Here is a 22,820-nt window from a genome sequence, read left to right on the forward strand (position 1 = left end):
GTAGTGGTAAAGAATTTCACTTCCTAATTAGAATTTCCTAATCTATCACATGATTGTACTTGGGTTACTGAGGGTTATTCTCTTTTGACAGGATCCAGATCAGTATCTGCAGCCACCAGGATCACAACCCTCTTACTGTGCCTGACTTCCACTTTTAATTAATTTCAAAAGAGAAGGGCACATAAAATAACAGCAGAAAACTTCTGACAAAGACTAAAGAAGCAATATCAGCTTTCTTCAAGTGGATCAAAAAGTCTTCATCCAAAGGGATTGTTTTATCATCAGTTCTTAAGCAAACAGGTCTGTGTGCTGTGGACTGTCTGAAAAGGGAAGCTAGGATTGACCTTTCATGAAATCCCCAATGTTACAGAAAGATTGCAGCATAGTTCTCTTAGACATTGTTTAAAATAATCCTGTTGATTTCTTAGCATTTTGCAGTGTTTAATTTTAGCAGTGCTAAATGGGAAGTGCTGTGGTTCCCACTGTAGAGGTGTGCAGCTGAACTAGAAGAGGTTAATATGCTGCTTCAAGAGCAGAAGTGCCAAAGGGTTACAAGAAGTACAATCGTTCAGGAAGACCTTCATGGCTTTGTGGACTTACGTCCAAAGTATTTCATGGACCCAATTATTTTTTATTTCACCAGGTTATAGCTCAAAATGTGAGCTATAAAAATCAGGCAATTGTTGTTGTTAGCCATACCTAGTTCTTATTCAGAAACACCTGTTCAGGAGCATTTATTTCCTATGGATAACAGAAATAAAGGTCACAGAAAAAGGTTGGCGTGAAAAAGACTGAATTAACCATGTTCTGCAGTGGTAAACCTAATAAGAAAAGATTGCTTTATTCTTCCTACCTTAATTGCCTTAGCTCTGCTGATCAATCCATCTTGCTGAGCACTTCCAATGAGCAGATCTACTTTCTGAAGTTGAGGGCGCTGCAGGGCTTTAGCTAAAGGTTCCTGAAGGTAAACTTCATCTACCACTGGACCCCAGTACTGGAATGGGCCACTTATCGCTAGGAGCTACCAAAAAACAAAACAAAACAAGAATAGTGCAGTTAAATAGTTCACATTTTCCATTTTACTTATGCTTTAGAGAACTGAACTGATTCATAGTGAACAAGTGATCTGCTGATATAAGTGCAAACTCACCACTGCAAGAAGCAATGCTTTTACTGACAGTCTTAATAGGTGAAGTGAGCTGAACTGGTTAAGAAAACTGATGGTCTTAAAGTCAAAGAAATGCTATCTTTAATCAGAGATTGGATCTCTGCCAGTCCTGATTGGATAATATATTGCCAGGGAATGTTTTTAGCTGTGGGTAAAGGATCTATCTCTAGAACTGTACTGCAACTTTCACAAGATTCCCATTTAAGAGACTGTGGATATCCATCCCCATTTCCTTTTTTGTTTTTGTTACAGAGAAATGTTTCTCCTCTAGAGTAACAATCAGGTGCAGATGAAATAAGAGTGAAAGAGGGCAAAAACTATACTGGAATTAATATTGAAAGACATGGTCAAAATAGTGTAAAAGTATTTTAACCTAAAGAAGAATTCAAAGATAAGAGGTGGATGCCACTCCACAAAACCAGTCCCTCTCTCACAGGGAGTCAGCCCAATTTATTTTTTATGCTTCCTCATAACTTTATTTAAATAGAAAATTCTTGTTGATTCCTGGCATGCATAATGGCATAATGGCATAATGGCATACACATTACTACAGTGTACCTTAGTCTGTGCATTGTTGAGCACATGAGCAGGCAACTGGCGGAGGCAGGCTACAATTTCCTCACTGGTGGATGAGGGGCATCCCACATCATCAGCCAGGACTGCTGCTTGGGCTTGAGCTCTCCTCTTTGTGATAATGGACGCTGGAGAAAAAGCTGAACCTCCCTGGAAAAGAAAGACAGCATCAGTCAAGACATCCTAACAAAACACCTGATCCCCTGGTGCAGGTAAATAAGGTGAGAAGCACAATCTACATAGTTGCAGAATGTAGAACACTAGTATTTAAAAATAAGGTGCAGATTCTGATGATCAAAGCAAGGAGAAAGAGAGGTCTGGCTGTTTCTCAGCTCTGTCAGAGTAATTTCAGAAGACCTCTGAAAAGTCTCTACATTATGTCTACATCTGAGTCACATCTATGCAATAACTCTGAAAATTTTGCTCGAAGGAGACACATTCAAACAGGAACAGATAAAAAGAATTTGCTGTGAGGCATGTCAGGAAGTGGAGAGCTCATCTGTCAAGAAGACACTAAAGAATTTGGCTTGCTTAAATTTTAAAAACAAGGACTGGGATGGTGCATGATCTTTATAAATGAACCAGTGAAGAAGAGCTACTTACACCTTAAGACAATGCTAGTACAAAACCAAATGGTCACTGAATACTTGTATTGACCATAAATAAATTTCAGCTAGAAACTCTATGATCACTAATCCAAGAACGGGTGAGGATATAGCAGAGCTGTAAACAGAGGTAGCAGGAACAAAAGCCTAAGCAATTTTACACTGTGATTTGAATATTGCAGTAAAGTCAGTATTTGGTGCAGTAGCATCATTACCAAAACTTGGACCCAGAGCCTTTCTAGTTCCATGCTTGCATGAATTTATTATTTACTCTACATTATGACCATAGCTTTCACTGACTATGAAACGTGCTGATTATTGTGGTGATGTGCAGTGTAAACTTCTCATGTGGTCATCAAATATGCTTTCAGACCTTACACTTAGTTTTTAATTCTATTGAGTGTTTTCTGTCTCTCAGCATTCCAGAGTAAGCTATTTAAAGGGAAAATGAGCTTATGTTCTTTACTTACACTCTGGGAATCATAGAACAGCCTCAGCTGAAAAGGACTGCAATGATCATCTGGTTTCAACCCCCTGCTATGTGCAGGGTCGCCAGCCACCAGACCAGGCTGCCCAGAGCCACATCCAGCCTGGCTTTGAATGCCTCCAGGGATAGGGCATCCACAACCTCCTTGGGCAACCTGTTCCAGTGCCTCATCACCCTCTGAGTGAGAAACTTCCTCCTAATATCCAACCTAAACATCTTTACATCTTAGCCTTATCTTCCAGGACTAATGATTAATGGTGGAAAAACACTAGCTGTCAATTTAAAAATAATTCTTAAATTCAAGCTACATAAGATTAACCAGATCCAGAACACATCAAAATCAGAGCACACGGCTAGTCCAGGCTTTATCCCGGAGTCTTTTCTGATCTTTCCTATAGCTATGCCATTAAGGGAAATAATATATTGGCACAACACCGTTGAGTAACCAAAACTATTTATTTAAAATGCAAATAAATTAGCATTAATCTGATAAGATTTGACCTAGAATGGAAATGGAATAGCTCTGAAATGGTTCAAATGACTAATTTCCAGAGATTTACTGTAACAACTGCTAAGAGCTTCTGTCTTCTAAAAAAAGCCAAGAGCTGTGTGATGTGAAAGACCTTGATCTATTGAACAGATTAAGTTACTGTTTACTGAATTTGCTCAAAGCATAACTATATGAGAGAAAAAAAGCATAAAAATGAGGACTTGTTAAAAAGAAACAGAAAGCAAACAATAAATCCTCAATTAGAAACTGTCTCAAATCTTTCAGCCAGAATGTTTTACACTTTGAACAAGCAGATCCACTGGTACTAATAGGACATCATTGCTCACAACTGGAGTAACTGGTTTCCAAAAAAGAGGTTATTGTTTGCATATAGAGACAGTGGTTTTATTTCACAGAATGTAATATTTCTAGTGTTACTGACTTTCTGAAAGGTTCCCCTTTCTTTTTAAGCAATCATACAAGCAAGCACAGTTATTTATTAGCTTAATACCTGAGTTTCAGGTGGTTGCAGATTAGTAAAGGAGAAAGCTATGACTTTATGTCTTAGGGCACTGGAAGTGTCATGTCTGTCCCCAATTAGGGCAGGACTGAAAATGAAGAGAAAAAACACTACTTGGCCTTATTCCTTCCTTCTGACCACAATTCAGGTGAGAACGTGAGTCAGCCATGGGCTTTAACCTCACAGGGGACTTGTGGCCTATTTTGTATTTGCAAGGCATGTTATTAGCCATCTGCTGACTAGGTGCACTGACTCAATTGATCATGAGAGAGAAAGAAATCTATCCTTGATGACAGCATCTGTGTATGTGGGTATGTCCCTAGGATGCAGAGTTTTTACCTGCCTTCGGAAGAGCACATTCACCACAACTGGGATGGCTGAGACTAGAAAAAGGACAATATTCTTCTCATGTTGGATTCTTCCAGAAGAGTAGTTTGCTTGATTTTCATGTGTAGCAAGGAATCACATGCCTCCTTGGCAGAGCAATGAAATTAGAACTAGGTTTGCACAAAATTCATGCATGAACTTTTCAAGTGTAGGTCTCAACATCAATTTCTGAAAGTGCTCAGCATACTTTATCAAGTATCCAATGCATCTAAAGCATTCAGGAAAAAAATTTCGAATTAAAATTTAAAAAGGGCTTAGTTTTCCCATATTCTGAGGGTGAAAGAAATTATTTATTCAAAGGCTGAATTTGATGGTAAATTGAGCACTGAGTACAGGTAACAGACAGAGTCCAAACTCAGTGACTAAGCAAAGATTTCTAGTAAGTGCTTGGTTTTGAATACATCTCAAGGACTTTAAAAGCTGTGCAAAATTCCCCTCCTCTCTGATCTCTACAAATTAGGTGGCTGCCATTAGGTCGAGTACTGAGCCAAATGGTGATTGATAGAAATTTCCCAGAGATAATGGAAACGAAGAATCATGGAACAACTTGGGTAAAAAGGGACCCTAAAAATCATCTTGATCCTACACCCTTACCAAAGATAGGTGGTCACCCAATAGACCAGATTTCCAAAAGCTCTATCCAACCTGTTCTCTCTGTGGAGGGAGAACTAAAAGCCTGAGTAGGTCAATCGTCATCTCATAGGGCTGGATGCGTATAGGCTAGCACTACACATGGTCCAAGCTTTACAGGTAAGAGAAAATGCCCAAATGTCTGTCAATGTGTTTACAGGGTGAGGGAGTTCAAGGGGAAGACAACTTGTTTAGAGGAAGTTTTCCCTTCTTTGCCTCACTGGTTAGAGCAGCCTTTAAGTTCCACTTATGTTTTTCTTCTATTTCACATGGTAATGTCCACTTTGCTGTTTGTATTCAGGAAGCATGTCTTGCATTTGGTATTTGAAATAGATATGGTGTCCAACTACTGCTATTCATATTTAATTTTTATTGGGACTGGACATGGAGGACCTTGGGACATTATTCAAGCAGTATTTGGAAGCGATAGCATTACATCTTCCTCCACTTGGTGCATCTGAAATGCACTTCAGGCTCTGAAAACAAGGTTCGTCTCACCACAGAATTTAAGCAACCAAAACCATTCAAATTCTTCGTTTTTCAAATTCGTACCACAACTTAGGCTCATTGTATCCTCACCAAAAAATAAACCAATCACAAGCAAAGGAGTGACAGCAGAAGCTGGAGACTGCCCAGAATTAAATTTCTTCATTTTCAGCTAGCAGTTTTCACATTAAGCAGAAATATTTTCTAAACACTATAACCACTTTAGAGGCAGGCTAAAGACACATAAAATAATGGTTGCACTCAGCATTTCTTTTGTTTTCTTTTCCTATAAAGCCACAATTTCTTTCTGAGATTAGTCCAGTAATAAAGGAGTTGTGAGCTTTCACCCATATTTCCACCAGCATGACAGAATCATGAATCAGGAAAACAAAACTCATGAGATCACCTCAAAAATAATAAACACTGTTGTCGTTGTTAATTCTCTGATTTTTAACTCTTAGGAATTCTCATCTGTCTATAAACACAAGAACTAAAAATTTACATTTAAGTGTAACAGCTGAGATCTTCAGATACACCCACAATACAGTTCTTGTAAGCAAACCTCTGAAGAATATGATATGCTATTAGATCATGAAAATTTGTCATCCTGATGCCATGGGGTATTTCCTATCTCCGCATCACTTCTTTTTGCAGTTGTCCATATGGACTGACCCACTGCGATCAGAGGAAATTCTAATGGCATTTTTGACAACAACCAGATGAAAGCATTCAGTACTGAACTTCTGCAAAGTAGCTGCAGCTATGTTGTGCAACCCCAAACAGCAATATTACACAGTCCCTCTACATTCACAGGATTAGAGCGAGCATTGGGAAGTGTTGGACAGTAATGCCTCGTGCAACAAGTGACTGTTGCAAACAGAAGGTAAAGTTTTCAGTGCTATTTAGGCAGGGACCATCAGATTTCCAAGCATTTCTTTTGTTTTGTTTCATATTTAGAGGTTGTGTTGGATGGTAGACATTCAGATGCTAAGAGATGTTGCAGCTCACAGTGCTGATGAATCAAATCAGTATTACATGAAGATGAGTTCTTGTTTTGATGTCAGGTTGTGATCAGCTGAACTGAGGCCGGTCCATCTCACAGATTGCTCTCTTGGGTCATCATAGTACACAGATCCGTACAGATGCTATCCTGTCTGCCTCAATCCTCCTACCAATTGCTGAGCACTTCTAACCATTTGTGCCTGCTTCAGCTATCTCACAGTTTAGAACCCTCAGACAAACATCCACAAAATAGACAAAATAGCAAGCATCCCTTGCTATTATTATCTCCAATGAGATAATAAATATAAATATAAATAGAATAATAATAAATAATAATAATAAATAGAATACAAAGACTTACTGTAAAGCTATACCTCTGTCTCCAGCTTAAACGGAAAGGACAATTTGCCATACACATCGCAAGGCAGCATTTCAATTCCTCATTTATTCTGGAAACTCATGCAAAGTTTTTCAAAACTGATTCACAGCAGATCTAATGATTAGAAACTTTGCTGCAATTAGATACCATCAGCATGGTAAACTCCAGACCTCTCTCCTCTCTTCACATTATCATTTCTTATTTTTCCAGCCTGACTCGAAACTGCAAACCCTGCTTGACTGAGGTTGATCTCTTTGACACACATACTGCCTTCAAATTAATGCAGTTCTGATGGTTGTAAGGCTGCAAAGTCCCTTTGGAGCAGGCTTTCTATATGCCTACAGATTATGGACGATGCAGTGTCAGTAACATCACTGGAAGTGAGGCTGAAATATATCTAATAGTAACAGTCATGTACATGTTACAACAGATGAATTGTCCTGAAGCTTCTACTTTTCCCAGTATTCATTTGTTAAAGATAGTGTCCCCACAGAGCTAGGGGCTCTGCAGGCACACACTTTCCAGCCAGGTGTATCGGTCACCTGTTTTGACCTCTGGGATGGCTGGGCTCTTCCATTTCCTGACTGCTGATCTCCAGTGCTTCCTATCACTTAAAGTGAGGCTCATATTTGGCTTAAAGCAGATGCAGCAAAGCATCTAAGCTGACTTCAGAGCCACCAAGAAATGGACATCACAATCTTCTCCTCTGCAGCATGTCCTGGAAATAATCACCCCCTGGACAGAAAATGGCACCTTTATTTCTGTTGGAGGATGTTTTCAGTTTCAGTTAATGGCTTCTGTTGCTTTCAATACCAGATTAAAGAGGCTTTCTATATCCTGTTTTTCTTCCACAAAACTAAAGTGAGCTACAACAAACTGACCACTGACTCCTCTTTCAAAGATGAACTTAATAATTTCTCTACAAAAGACTTATAATATTCTCAAAAGTGGTTTTCAATTTAGGGTCTTCTTTTTACTTCTTTTCTTGCAGAGATGTATTTTTGGATTATGGGTTTTTCTTTTCTTATACGTCTAATTGTGTGTGATGGCAAGAGGCTCATAACATAGGCAGACTGCATGGCTGTGTGAAGACATTAATGCTATTTTTCCAGGCTTTCAGAGTCTGTCTTAAAGAACCTGGTGGAGCATAAAACTTTGGGACCAACTCAGAGAACCGCTATCAAAGTTAAATAATTATTTAGGAAAAAGTTCTGACAGATTGGTGGGAAATAGTGCACAAACTGTGATGGGAGATCAGCAGGTTCGCTTTGAGGAAATAGGAAAGAGGAAATATTTTTTCCTTCCTACCCATCTACTAAAACTGTGATTTTCAGATTAAAAGGGAGGAAGGGGAGCAGGGAGAGAGTCTGTCTTCCATCAAAAATATCTTTTTTAAGATTTTCTTGTTTAGACATGTTCTTGCCAAATCCCTCATCCCTGTGATAGGAGCAGCCCTGCAAGGGCAACACTCTTCTCTCATGTGACACACTGAGTGCCTGCTTCAGGCTAGAGACTTGAATGACAGGATATAAGTACTTCTGAGATAATATGTAATGCCCCACTAAGCTCAAAAATTTATTCCATTTAGTTATAAATATTATTTCATCAGTACAATTTAAAATAAGGCAGCTGAATGCACTTAAAAGGATAAAGTGGCTCCAAGTATCACACAAGGGTAAAAAGCTACCAGAAACAGAAAGTAATGTGGAAATGGATAAATTTTTTTATCTCCCTTCACTATAAACTCCTCTGTTCTTGTATGAGCATGATACAAAACATGGATGTGATTTCCAGTGTTTCCAATGGAGCATGTTCTATCAAGCAAATCCAGTTTCCACTCTTTTTTTCTGCTGTTTTCTTCTGAGACCAACACTTGTCAATGCAGCTTGAGATGTAAGTTCATCTCTTGTAAAAGCACAAAGACAATCAGAGCCAGCCTAAGGCATGTGTAGGTGAGAAGCATTAGGAAAAGGCAGAGTTCTGCCCAGCCTTTTCCCATCTCCAGCACAGACATTGCCCAAACTCTGCTCTATTGGTAATTCCAGAGATATTATATATCCATTTGGGGAGTGCTACTGGGGAAAGCGCATGCCATGTTTCTATGATCTCTGTGGTCTTTTCCAACATTCAAGATTCTATAATTCTCTAATTGAATTGTTTATCAAGTTCTCTAACACTTTCCTGTCCAAGGTGAGGACTGCTAGCACAGCCAATCAAAAAGAACAGACATTCTCCTGTAATTGCCAAACCTCTAATTCTGGCACAGACCTGAGAATTTAATCACTGTCTCCTCGTTCCAGTAACTCCTTACACAACAGTTCCCTTACTTGTCCACTTTTAGTTTTCATCATCAAACAGAAGAGCATTACAATATGCATCTACTCAGAGCTTCTTGTGTGAAGCAAGAACTCATCTTGGGTGTGTGCATTGGGTTTCTTGGGTTTGTGTTTGTTCTAATTTACCACAGCAAATAACTTCTATGAGTTTTTGAAAACATATCTAGGCCATAAAAGCAATACTGTCGCTCTGACTTTTTCATTCATTCCTGCAGTACTATGTGCCTGAGTGGCTTTAGATAGATCAATGAACAGGTAAGGATCCTGGTTCCCCCATTTAAGTCACTGAGATGAAAAAGATCCGGCTTTACACAACACTGATGTGAAAGTGTGCTTCACATACAGGCTTTTAGTGTGTGTCCAATGCTGAGCTTCATGTATTCGCAGACAGAGGCACTTCAAGATCAGAATAAAGAGCAGAGCAAACCTTGAATTCCCATTCAGGCTCAATAAGAGTGAGAGACAAACTTTAGTGCCTTTACCAGTCTGTCCAAAAAAAAAAAAAAAAAAAAAAAACGCCAACATAGGAAAAAGAGCAATTGGGGACTGAACTTTACTGAACAAATATATTTTGGAAAAGAAAAAGGGAAAAAAAATATTTCTGTGCAATTAATTTAAAAAAGGTTATTTTGCTATTTTGTTTAACGTGTTCTCAACCAGCTCTGATGCAATGTGTTGAAAACCTCCCTATTTCTCTCAACCCATAGATAAAAGTTTCTTGGGTAGTGACTTGCATCAGAAACCTCATCTGTTGCAAACACTTTGTGCCTTCCTTGTTTCTCAGAGAGGAAGTATGTGGCCTGTTTGGCAAATGCTGCTCTACACGACAGCGTGAACTTCACAACACACTCATTCGCCTGGCTGCTCCTTGGCTTGATCAGCTCACCCTTGCTGGCAGCATGAGAGCAGTGTTGTGACTACGACTTGTTTGAGAAATACTGCAACCTGGAGTATCATGCCTAGCATTTGAAGGTAAAAATTAATCTGATGCATTTTAGATTATCTGCAGACAGGATCTAGTCTGCCTTTTTTTTTTCTTTTTTTTTTTTTTCTCTCAACATGGAACTTTATTTTTTTAGTAATTACAGCATTCAGACCATGGATTTCTTAGTACCACCTAAGGTAGAAGTAGAAAAGCCTGCCTTACTACTTTTCATAAGGACTAGTAGTAAACATGGAAGGGACAAGAAGTGTTTGGTAGGTGGACTAGATGATCTTAGAGGTCTTTTCCAACCTTAATGATTTTTCATTTCTACAATTCTGTTTCTACTGAAAGCTGGCATTAATAGAGATGCATAGGACCTCATGCTGCAGCAAAACATAGCTAACTGAAACACAAAATATGAGAAATGTCATGGGCAGACTAGTGGGCTTTTTCCTCAAAGGGTTAAAAGTTTGCATGATGTGGTATTACTGTGTTGTTTCAGAGTACTTAGATTTTTGCATACAAATTACCTTGGTTACGATATTACCTTGATCTTTCTTATGACAAAGATACAAGTGTCTAAAAATTGAAAGGATGCTAATTTTGATTAATGGTGAATTAAGGGAAATTCACACAGAAAATTCAATTTGTTAAATTAAAGCTTTTTTTTTTTTTTTTCCTCTGAAAACAAACAAACAAAACCCCAACAGGTTACTGTTATCTTCATTTTCAAACTAAGTGAAATTCAGATTTTACATGTGGACATTATTGAGAACTGCATTCTAAGACCTTGAAGGTACAAATGTCAAAATCAGGTAACAAAAATAAAATAAGGCATAACATATCAAGAATTATATATTTCCTCATTTTACTTGTCTGCAGTATTACCAATGGAACAGCTTTTCTTGAGTGCTTACATTTTGGTTTTTTTACTTCTCTTATTATTTCTGTTTATTTACGTTTCCTAATCTTTGATCATTTTAAATATAACTTTGAAAAAATCCTTACCAAGCAATGGAATTTTCCTCCATGCTCTGTCATTTAAGTGCTACCAAGCCATATTTTCTCAGAGAACAGATTATGTGAGAGGAAATTATTACTACATGTGCTGCTTGCAGGAACGGAAGGTGCAAATTGTAGAGCAGGTTTTTGGGACGCATGATTTAGGTCAGTACGATTTCAGCCTTGAATGGTTTCGCATTTGCCAAGAGCTCTGCCCTTAACAAATAGGACATAAAACAGAACTGGCTGATGTTTCTTTGCATTCCATTTGGTTACAAAAATAAAGCAGCAAAGCCCATTAGGTTGCACTAGTAGTGGGTTTGCAAACTGCCGTGGCTGCAGCAACCTGCTTTCTCTAAGCAATAGGTGCACAAATTGAAAGGGCCAAAGCTGGGGAGACTGAAAATGTAGTCTTAATGGTTAAAATAAGGTTTTCATGCAAGCCAGAGGAGGCCAGAGAACAGGCAGAGCCAACCTTCCACCTGCAGTAGAGGTGGGCTTGATTTGCCTCCCAACAGCTGCACTTCTCAGTGCAGGATTTGGGAGTGCTACAACAAGGTAAGTTTGGAACCAATCACCTCACCTCAGTTCTTCCCAAACAGCTGTCTGTGGGCAATTTTGTGTGGGTCTGGCACAATTATCTGCTTGTACAACTGAAGGATGCAGCCTCTACTTGTATACCAAACTTGACAAGCCCTGGAACAGATTCTCTATTTCAAAAGAATGTCATTTATAAATCTTGTTCCATTGTTTACTTAAATAATGAATGAGTTCAGCTGCAAGATGCTCTACAGTTTTGTCTTCAGTCTATTTTTGCAGAGAACCTCAAAATTTGAGGAAACCATCATACAATTTATCATAAAGTGATACAATGAATTTAGGTTAAGTTGTTAATATTCAATACAAGCACACACTACTTAAATCATAAAGACCTACCATGTACTTAAGAGTTCTGTGCAGTGTTGCTTTAGAAATACTTAGAACACCAATTAATACGCTGCTACCCTGAAAACAGTGATGTGTCACTGCCAGCATGCAAGTAGAAACAACCTTCTCCCTGTCCAACTTCCCATTTCTTCCATTTCTATCCTATTTTATAATGTCTGAGAGTTGAGCTATAGCCTGGGACATTCACTCCACCACCTTTAATGGAACAGCAAACACCTTCACTCTGCCCAAATACACAATGACAAGTATCCTTGGTGGGAAACCCAGGCCTGAAATGTTATTTTCCATTTAATCACTTTGGATTAGCAAATCAATTGCAGAAGCCCAACCTTTCCATTCATTTTTTTTTTTTTTTAATTGAACACTTCTGCTTTGAATTTAGAGCATATCTTGATGTCTCTGCCATCTTTGAGATTTTATGCTGCCACCAGTAGTAATTAGCGACAGTGAAACTTAGCCTGGAAAATGTAATGAAGCAGAGCAAACTGTCATGCTAGTGACATCAAAGTCCAAAATGCCACTGCGCTTCATTGTTACTGAAAGTACTTCGTAACACTTTTATTTTCCGTAAGTCAGATTCTTCTAAATGAACAGCACTAAGCTGTATGCTCCTCCATCCTGTTGACAGAAACAAGGTCATATAAAGTGTCAACTTGTACCGTAGAAGTGAGCCAAGCTAGTTTTCCATATGGTCTACAGAGATACAACAAAGCAGGCACATGGTGTTACGCATACTCGATCCTTCTGGACTAGACAGCAGTTCTATTCCCAGCTGTGTATCAGCAAGCCTTCAAGAACATATCAGGTATTTTTAAAACAGTGCTTAGAGTTTTGACTCCTATTCACCATCTAGGAAAACAAAGGTGCCTTGCTCAAAAGGTCTCTTCTCCCATACAGCCATTGATAAGACAAGATGGAATGGCCCTTTATCTGCACCAGGTAAGGCTCAGGTTGGATATTAGGGAAAATTTCATTGCCAAAAGAGCAGTCAGAAGCTGGAATGGGCTGCCCAAGGTGGTGGTTGAGTCATTGTCCCTGGAGGTGTTCAAGAAATGTTTAGATATTGTACTAAGGGACATGGTTTAATGGGGAAATATTAGTTGTAGGCGGACAGTTGGACTGGATCATCTTGGAGGTCCTTTCCAACTTGGTGATTCTACAATTCTAAAAGTGCCATGTTTTTAGAAAGTTTGCAAGTGCAGGGTAAAACTTTCAGAAGTTTTTCCATAATATTCACATGCTCCACATTACTTTTCCAAGTGACTCAGGCACCCCTGACAATGGGGTCCACTCTATCAATGAATCTTAAGAGTGTTAGAAATGGTCTTGAAAGCAGCGTGCTATAAGTCTGCTCACTAGCAGGATGACTTGCTTTTCTGGCCCTCAAATACCAGAAAATCCAGAACAAAGGGGCACACAGAGGTAGGACTGTATCACATTTGTGACACAAAATTCGAATGCTATTCTCATCTAACTGATGGTCACATATGTTAAAATTCTAAATGGGCACAACCATGTTGCCATGTTTGGCACCTATCCAGAATTGCACAAGCTTCTGGTAAGTGCAGCTCGGCATCAGCTTAGCTAGAGATGAACTGCCTTTTTAAGTACTAGACAAATATGATTACTGCATCACACTGAAGATTCTGTCTGGGTATTTATCCCATCTTTCTGGATGATCTTTTCAGCCCTGTATAGCTCTCTATTATCGTATCTAGGAAATTTTGCTGGCTGATCTGAAAATGCATCAGGAAAGTCTATAACATCTGTACCAAAGCATTGTCTACCCTATTACTTTGCCTATACCTGTTATTCTTGATGGTATATGAATGAGAAAAAATACTGAAGTAATTAAACTTAGGTTTGAAGAAAAAACATTCAGTTAGTTTGGAAAATTATAATTTTGCAAGTTGAGAGTGCCTGGGAAAATGAATTCTGGGTTTAGTTATAGAAACTCAGGTGAATTTTAATGGAGAATAATCTAGAACATTCTATCAAGAATGACTTTTTGTTCAAATATAAGTATCAATATAGCATATTTAAATTTAAGGTTACTTTTTTTATCGTTACTATTCAGCCTGTAGATTCCTTATATCAGGCAATGGAAGAAGTTCTTGTGAAGCAGATTTGAGTCACTTGTCAGAAAGACACTGGTGCAGCTGCATCCTGCAGATGTGTCACAAGCTAGATCCTAAATGCAGACAGCAAAAAGGACAATGTGCCACTTGGTTGGTGAAATAGAGACATCTACCAAAAGCCTTTGGGAACAGAGCTAACAAGTTTGAAAAGCAGATGGAGTCGGACTGCACACTACCATTCTGTTTCAGCACTGATCTGCTTTTCCTTGATTAGAGGCAAAGTGTTTTCCTTTAAATAGTACTTTATTCTCAAGGGTGTCTAATTTTCTCTAAGATGTCAAATGTGCATTGTATTAAGCAATATCTTCAAATTCCAAGGCAGTTAATAATAACATATCACTCACTGCCTTCAGCAGCACTGCTTCTCAAGCTAGACACCACTCCAGCTATCACTGTCACGCACTTGCCTGTCATAAGAAAAACATCCCAGAGGCAGTAATCAATTTCAAAATATCTGTAATAGAGAAAACTGAAAGATACAGATTGCATCTCACTTTAGTATAAATGCACCGGGTGCTGCAGGATCATATTTTTCATGGAGAAAATTACAAAAGTAGTTTTTTTAAATCATTGGTTATTAGCTAGTAGTGCTTAGTTATTTTAATGTACAATTTTGAACAAATACAGCTCACTCTGCTCTGGAAATGTACGATAGCAAATGAAAACTTCCAATCCAAAGGGTAAGCCTGTCTGCTCACTGTTACGGAGAATCAGAATGGGTACCTGAGAATGGATTCTCCCTGTGGTTATTTTAGTTCCAGTACTGTCTGACAAAGCGTTTCTCATACATTCACCCAATAGATAAAATTTTGAAGAATTTGCGCAACTGCAAGAGGAGTGCTCTAAGATCAAATCTTTGGGGGCAGTGTGTTACTTTTAAGAAAAAAAAGAGAAGGAAAAAAAAAAAGGGAAAAAAATAAGGAAAAAAAAAAGAGGAAAAAAGCATTGCCCCCATTTGCTGAGATCACAACTGCATCAGAAGAAAACCACTGAGCAACACTCTTGGTGTTCGGCAATAAAGCAACACAGTACACAGAGCTGAAAACAGATACGACAATTTAATTAACTAACTTCTTTGTAGCTTGAGAACTCCAAGTGCTGCAAAGAACATTTTTATACATAAATGACTGTACAGGCATGGCTTTGCAGTGACTTCCTATTGTGCTGAGGTACTGGTAATGGAAACTTTTACTACATTACGTTCTTCTGAGCAACTTCCCTAGCTGTGGTTTTCTGCTATTCCCCTGATAAAAGCATCAGAGTGGTGAGAGCTTAGCAAATATGTAAAACTCTCACATGAATTTGAGACTTATTCTCAAAAGTAAAGCCGTGTAACATCGGAGACATCAAAACTGGGTTATTTTTCATGTGTTGGCACAGCAGGTGTTATTCTGCAGTTTAAATGCAATGTTTCCTTTGATTTAGTTCTGAATTGCTTTGACGGAATTAGAGAGCGCAATGGGAAACACTATGAAAACACCGAGAGCCTCCGCAGAAGGAGGAGAAGAAACAAATGGGGCAAGCCAGACGGGTAAGGACTCATTTAATTTCTTTCAAGAGCAAAAAGGTGTTCAAAATATTTGATACCTTCATTCATGCATCCATTCCTTAATCTGTCTGATAGAAAAATCAGGCAAGTGTGAAGTTTTCCTGTGGGATGAGGAAGGCATCTGTAGACAGTGTTTATTTTTAGGCATGTCCTAGCCCAAAGTTCCCAGAATTACTTTAATTAAAAATAGTACTTTAATACTTCTATACTCTGGTGTCTCCTGAAAAATGTTTGTTCCAGTTCAGATAGAATTGATGCATTGGAAATGAGAAATATCTCATTTTGACAAACTTCCATGTGATGTTTCACACAATTTTTCTCTTGAGCTTTAGTTCTGATCTTTTTAAAGGTTAACAATCATAATGCTATTACATCAAAACTGAACCTGAAATTTAATCTTGCACAACTGTATTAAAAGTAGCACATGGCCATCTTTCCATGTCACTAAGTTTATCAACTAAGGGTATACAAAAACAGATGTTTCACAGGTCAAGCTTGAAAAAGGCGAATCTAATGCACCTACTCCAAGCATGCACAAATGAAAAAATTGAATTCAAATTGCAAAACCCTCCATAGGCTGATAGAGATTGTGTGTCTGAGATAGAAAGAGGGAGATCTCCATTGACCTCCCACTCTCAAACTGCAAATGAGTGGGTAGAGACTATGCACAGCCCTAGCTCTCATCATGCTGCACTGTGCCAAAAAGTGCAGCAGTAAATTGTTCCCCAGAGATGCAGAAGAGAAAAAAAGCATTATTGTTGTTTTTAAGGGGTGGGAGGAGGATGTTAATCAAAATACTGGGGCTCTCCAACAAGGATTGTCCACTTGTACTGCTTGGCTTTGTAACGATGGAGAACCAAGCTGGTTTCCTGATGGTTCAAATGAAATATAGCCTGCTTTTAGCATTGCCAAGAAGCAGTATAGCCCTAGGTCCTGAAAAAGCACAGACCAAACACTTAGTGGCAATCCATCGGCACACAATATGAACCATTTATTTATTTATTTATTTATGAAGAGTGCCTATGCTGATCTTCCCAGCAACTGCCACCATAGATACCAAACTATCAAAACAGATATGCACGTTTCAAATGCCTGCATAGGTCTTTTGATCTCTCTCAGTTTTGATCAGGCCAGTAACTTTTGTAATGGCTTAAAAGTTGCTAGTTAAAGTCAGGCACACAAGCATCAGCACTGTCATTCAAACCCAATGGAAACAAGATTTTTTTTTAAATGGAACACAGAACGAAAAGCAGATATTGTGGTAATTCAGTGAGTATGTTTCTATTTAGTTTCCTGAGCAGATCAAACTTTAAATCATGTTATTAAAGAGAAGTTTTCCCTCAGGCCAAGAAGAGGCGCCTTTACTTCAGGAAAGGTGAAGGATCTGATTCACAGACTTGCAAGAGCCCAAGTAGTTATTGGGAAGAACAGCTCACTTCAGTGGGGTGGAATAAAAGGAAGTGAAAAGAAAGAAAATAAGATTAACAGAAAGGATGAGACATTGAACGAACAGATATTCTTAGGAGACACTCAAGGCCAGGCTGGATGGAGCTCTAGGCAACCTGTTCTAACTGTGTATGTTCCTGTTCATTGCAAAGTCTCTTCCAACTCAAACAATTCTATGATTCAATGAATTGCAGTTGCAGAATTGATCCATAATGCAAATGTCTTTGTCAGATCTCTGTAAGTCTCTTGTGCAGCCTAAGATCTGCACTCAGGTCATAGTTTGATCATTTCTCACTTCCAATACATCCTTAATACATCAGCCTTAGTCCTGAAACAAGGAAAAATGCATAACCCCAAATATGACAGCACTCCATCTGAAAGCATACTGTGTGGGCATCCCTGACAAAACTTCGTAGCAGTAAGACATCATCAGAGGTTGTGAGCCCATCCCCTCTTTTATCCTCTCTGAAGACCTTGAATCAGGTCAATCCTTTCTGAGCCGTGCACTACTGCACATGCATAACTCTCACTTCCCGAGCTGGCAGGTTTAGATCTAATTTGAGTACACATCAATGTTGGTGCTGCAGCCACACCTCGTGGCAGAAGCACAGTGCACTGCCCCGCCACACCACTGCTCTCCTTTAACACCTCTGGGATTTGATATGCCATAAATCACAGTATTCCTGTCAGACATTAAACCATGGGACCATGCAGGAATTAGGATTTGGATGCACAGCCTGTGCTCTCCCTCCTCTCTTGAACAATTTGGTAGTGCATTCACAGCTGGCCTCTGAATGAGTACTTTGGGCCATGCAGGATTCAGTCTCACACCTTTAAAGACATCTAGCCATGCAAGCATCTAAAACTAGCTTGTGTTTCATACCCATCTTTCTCTCCTTAAAAAAAAAAACAACAAAAAACAACACACAACAACAGCAAAACAAACAAACAAACAAACAAAACAAATAATACCCACTGCACCTTACTGAATGGAAAGGATTCAGCACTTTGATCTTTCCACTCTAGTTTTTGAGTTGTTCCATTTCACTTGTCACCTACACACTTAAACTGTGGAGGAGAGGTTGTGTTAGAGGGAAACTCAGTCAATATAGCTGAAATTTGGGTGTGGAGAAACAGGGTAATCTCTTCAACCCCGTTTCATGGCTTTTGTCTTTGAAAAGAGCTCATATGGGTTTTGTGAAACACTGTAGAGTGCGGTGGGGTATTTCATATAACCAAAAAACCCAGTGAGGTTTGATTTAAATACAAATTAAAATGAGGGCTTGTTAGTGGAGTGGGAAACTTGAAAGGTTTTGCATAATATAAGTACACACATTTTAAGTGGTTGCATGGATGCAGCAGCCGACACCATGATTAATTCCTTCCTTTTCAGACCTCCAAATTCACAAGCAAAAATGAAACTAAAACAGATATAAAGATGAAAGCATAATCAAAATAATGCAGATCTTTCTAGAGCAGAGAAAAAATCATGTTCTCTGCAGTGCATAACAAAATGGAGACCACCACATACAATAGAAAAGAGGGCAGAAAAGGACTTTCTACTCTTTCAGTGTGAAGAAAGAACACTTAGAAATAAGTTTTTAAAAAAGCATCGCTAAATGCAGTTTCATAGAGAAGATATTTCTTCACTTTTAGTGCATAACAGGAAAGTGATGCAAGGCATGTTTGGCACAAAATGTATAGCTCAGTGAATTACATAGGATACAGTTCACTAATCATGGCAATTGGGTGATACAAAAGTGCTGGACTAGGTCTTTTCAATTCAGGGACACTTATCAACTAAGAAAACCATGTAATAATAACACAACATGTACTGACAAATTAATTTGTGTCTACTCTAGACTCTAGACACCTATATATATCTGTAAGAATGCTTACTGTTTGTATCATAGGACTATTTCATTTGGCAACAGATAAGAAAACTAAACTAACTTACAACCACTTGGAATATGAATGTGAAAGGACTTTCCACATTGCGTAATGCTCGCCTCTGTATCATCGAGCTACTCAAAATTAACTGAGAAAATGTTACTTTCTGTTTCTTTTAAATGATGGATATGGAACATTTTTCTTATCACATGTTTTTTACTATCACTGCTGTAAAGACAATTAGAAGTGTTAAACTAAGATCATCTATCAACCCACCACCACTATGCTCATAAAACCCACCATCATTCATTTGCAAATCTCCCACCTGTCAGTGTTTGCTGGGTGCTCCTGCTGGATGAGAAGCTTTTTAATGCTTGGTAGTCAGTTTTGCTCAAAGTGCAAGGCTCCATCTCCCTCAGGAATCCAAGGGCTCAACACATGTCCTTACAGTGCTGCAAGACCCAGACTCATCCTGACTGATGTAAAAGCCTTCTCATCTCTTTTCTGACCTCAGTTCTGGGACTTGCAGTTACAAAGTGATTTAATTATAAACATGCATTTTGTCTCTCTTCGTTTATGGAAAATAAGGAGCATCATGTGCCACCCCTAGGACAGATTCAACATAAGAAAGAGAACGAGAGCCTCTGGCTGTTCATTAAAATGACTCACAAAGGTGATGGGAAATGGGCAATTATAGCTACACTCACACTGCCCTTTACCTGAACTAATTTCATGATTTCAAAATGTACCAGTGGTGCTAAACACTGGAACAATTCAACACACATCTTCATCTCCTTGAAGGAAAATATGGCTCGGAGTTGTAGCTGGAGGCACTTAGAGAAAAAGGCATTCATCAAGTCTAGGTTACCTCATAATATTATAAATACTCATTTTGATAGTTTCAAAACTGAGCATGTCCCTTGAAAATGATAATTACTAGAAGTGGCCTAAAATTAGCTAGTTATAATTAACTAAGTGGCCTTTTTTTCATTTCTAGTATCTTCACATTCTTCTCCAAAGCTATAGGCTTTTTATGACTTTCTATAAAACAGAACATACGCATTTCTTCCATTCTTCTTCAGAACTCTATCACATTTTCTGTCTTTTTTAACAGGTCAGGAGAGTGATTTCCTTGCTGTCCTCTATGACTATCCCTCAGCAGACATAAGCCAACCTATATTTCATGTAGGAGAAAAACTACGTGTGCTATCAGAGTAAGTAGATACTTTTTTTTTTTATTTTTTATTTTTATGTTTTGTTACAATTGATGACTAACATCATGATGTTAGTCATCAATTCATGATGTTAGTCATCAATTGTCATTGTGTCATAGTCTTTGTGTAGATGACTCCAAGTGGATGCAGTTCAGCAAAATGGACTGTGTTTAGAATCAACAAGGAAGGATTCTTAGACATAGTGTAAATTTCCCTAGATTTTAAAGATTAGGTATGTCAGGGTTTTTTCCTCTGAAATGGCTTCTGAAGATAGATTCAGAGTATAATTTTAAAAAGGAGTCAAAAGTGAATTCTGCTTTAAAAGATGATTTTCAGAAAGCACTCATACTTGTAGAAAACAGAGTGAGCAAAAGTAGTTTGAATTAGGTACAAAAGGAAAATCATTCTGAATTTCAAGCATCTCTTTCACTCCTTTTAATCTAACAACTCCTTCCTGGTTAGGACTTTGAATTTCATCCTGCATTTAAGGCAACTATAACAGAAATAAAATAACTGCTTTTCTCCTTATTTTTAAAATTCAGTCTGCATTTTTTTTATAGGAAAAAAAAAAAAAGTCAAAGATTTCCTTGCTATTTGTACTCAAAAATTTACAAACCTCACAAGGAAGCAGGCTCAAGAAAAACAATTACACTAATTTAGGCTGATCTTAAATATAGTGCAAATATTGTCACATACCAGTATAAGTACACTTCCTGAAAAATGGACAGCAATAGATCTGTTATTCCTTTTTGCACAACTTGTATCTGCACACTATGACCTCCTAGGAGTTATTCAGCCCCTGTTTTCACAGCTTAAATAGAAATGAGAGATTTCATTTTCACAACTGGAGGAGCAGATGGATTTAAGAGGAGATAAAAGACATTCATATCAGAGAAATCCTTTGAGGATCTCTAAATTCATGGCAAACTTTAACTGGAGAAGCCAAAACATGAAATAGTTAGAGGACAGAAGTACTCAAGAGAAGTATCACAGATGCTTCATGAATTCTCAGAGACTTCTCTCACAGCTGTATACAGACCCAGAATGGCTGCTGTCATGTTCTGTTGACACAGTGGTTTCCCTAAACATGGAGATCAAAAGGCTCAGACACTACCACAAGGTAATTTTTTTTCTGATAGAGAGCTTCCATAAATCAGTGTCACTCTCTATGAACCTATGATTACCTTAGCCTGGAAATCCCAGCTGAAAGTTTCACTCCCAACTACAAACAGAACTACATATACCTACAACAATGGGAACTGTATGTATCATTTGTCATATGTATATGCATGTGTTGTATAATATGATCTGCTAGACATAAAACATCTGAAAGTACTAGGCTACTACTGTAGCAGTTTTTATCATGTTTATCTGTTGTGCAACCATCAAGAACATTTCCTGCAATAAACAAGAGCCAAAGTAAGCCCTGATAAGAACTTTTCTCTTCCTGATTTGGATCAGCTTGTGCAGACAAAAAGCAATGCTCTATGCAAAGCACTGTGTCCCAATGAAGGACCCTGTTCTTCCCAACTGGGATGATGTTAACAGAAACTATTTGCATACAGGTTCTTGCTCTATGTACATAACCTTTAGGTATAATCATTCTCTCAAGTCGTTCAAAGAAGCCAAACACAATGGAAAAGAAAAGCAGAATGGCAGGCATGATCAGAACACAAGTGAGAAGGAGTTACCATGGAGAAGCATTAGAAGACAGCACATACTGCTCTTGTAATAATTGCTTTTCAACCTTCAACCAAAGCAATTAAGTGTATTGGCAATCAGCTCTGTGAAGCGTACCAGGAAACTACAACTCCTCACAGATACTGATGACTGCTCTAGGTTGGCACAATTAGATCAAGACCACTGACAGCATTCTACACTCTCCACACTCATCCAGGAACTGTTCATTACCTAGTTTGTGCTAGTAGGACCAGCTGTCCTCCAGAGAAATACCCCAGTGTATATGATTTCTGTGGCTCCTGCCCCAGGGAGGACATGCTGCTCTTGGACTTTTAACCACCACTGGGATTTTACAGCATTAGTAATGCTATAGTTTGTAGGGAGGTATATGCTGAGTGTCTCCAATTTTTTTTATTCTCACAATAATGGGTTCTGAGAGTTCTGTGGGAAAACAAACACACAAACAAAAGTTCCTGAACTTTTAAACTATTTCACAACACAACCACAAACAAAACTTGCAGAGCCCTGAAACTTCCAACTCTAAATAGCAGACTTCTCTTTTTCCTCCAGTTCATACTTTCTGGACCATGATGCCAGTCATTATAAGCCAGGAGGTTTAACTTAGTGTTTGCAACTCAGTTGTCTTGACCTAGACTGAGTATTGGATCTGCTGTCTGGGAATTATTTGGAAGCATTATTTTGGAACTGCCACAAAAAGAGTATTCAAACACTATTATTTGGATTCAAATCCTTAAAGGAAAAGGTGGAGAAAAAAGCATAAATCATCCTAACTCAGCACTGACATAATTCCTTTCATTAGTCTCTAAAACACTGTAGCATCCCTGTGAAAATTTTTATTACTGCCCTCCAAAGGGACTCAAAAGCTAAAGCTTCATCAATAATCTATGTCAGATCAATGAAGAAACATATGCCTGGTCACACACATTTGGCTATAAGGTCTTTTT

The 22,820-nt window shown here is 38.4% G+C and overlaps 2 protein-coding genes across 3 annotated transcripts in view; one reads left to right on the top strand and one right to left on the bottom strand.

Moving 5' to 3' along the window:
• Window positions 1–22,820, bottom strand: part of TG (thyroglobulin) — a 139,434-nt gene that overhangs the window by 27,104 nt on the left and 89,510 nt on the right. Inside the window, exons 42-43 of the mRNA XM_042833912.1 lie at window positions 1,727–1,891; window positions 854–1,021 (exon numbers count right to left, since the gene is read on the bottom strand). Coding sequence (XP_042689846.1) covers window positions 854–1,021; window positions 1,727–1,891 — 333 coding nt within the window. The remainder of the gene's footprint in view (window positions 1–853; window positions 1,022–1,726; window positions 1,892–22,820) is intronic.
• SLA (Src like adaptor) overlaps window positions 9,867–22,820 on the top strand; it is a 20,298-nt gene continuing 7,344 nt past the window's right edge. Inside the window, exons 1-3 of one of the 2 annotated variants that reach the window (XM_042837986.1) lie at window positions 9,867–10,035; window positions 15,502–15,607; window positions 20,076–20,175. In XM_042837986.1, coding sequence (XP_042693920.1) covers window positions 15,535–15,607; window positions 20,076–20,175 — 173 coding nt within the window. In that variant the 5' untranslated portion in view covers window positions 9,867–10,035; window positions 15,502–15,534. Of the gene's footprint in view, window positions 10,036–15,018; window positions 15,608–20,075; window positions 20,176–22,820 lie in introns of those variants that run through there. The other variant, XM_042837995.1, reaches the window with a different exon arrangement.

Source organism: Centrocercus urophasianus, unplaced genomic scaffold (assembly GCF_019232065.1).
Source record: "Centrocercus urophasianus isolate 14NV4802_14NV808 unplaced genomic scaffold, USGS_Curo_1.0 seq_11, whole genome shotgun sequence".
In the NCBI taxonomy this organism is placed as follows: domain Eukaryota; kingdom Metazoa; phylum Chordata; class Aves; order Galliformes; family Phasianidae; genus Centrocercus; species Centrocercus urophasianus.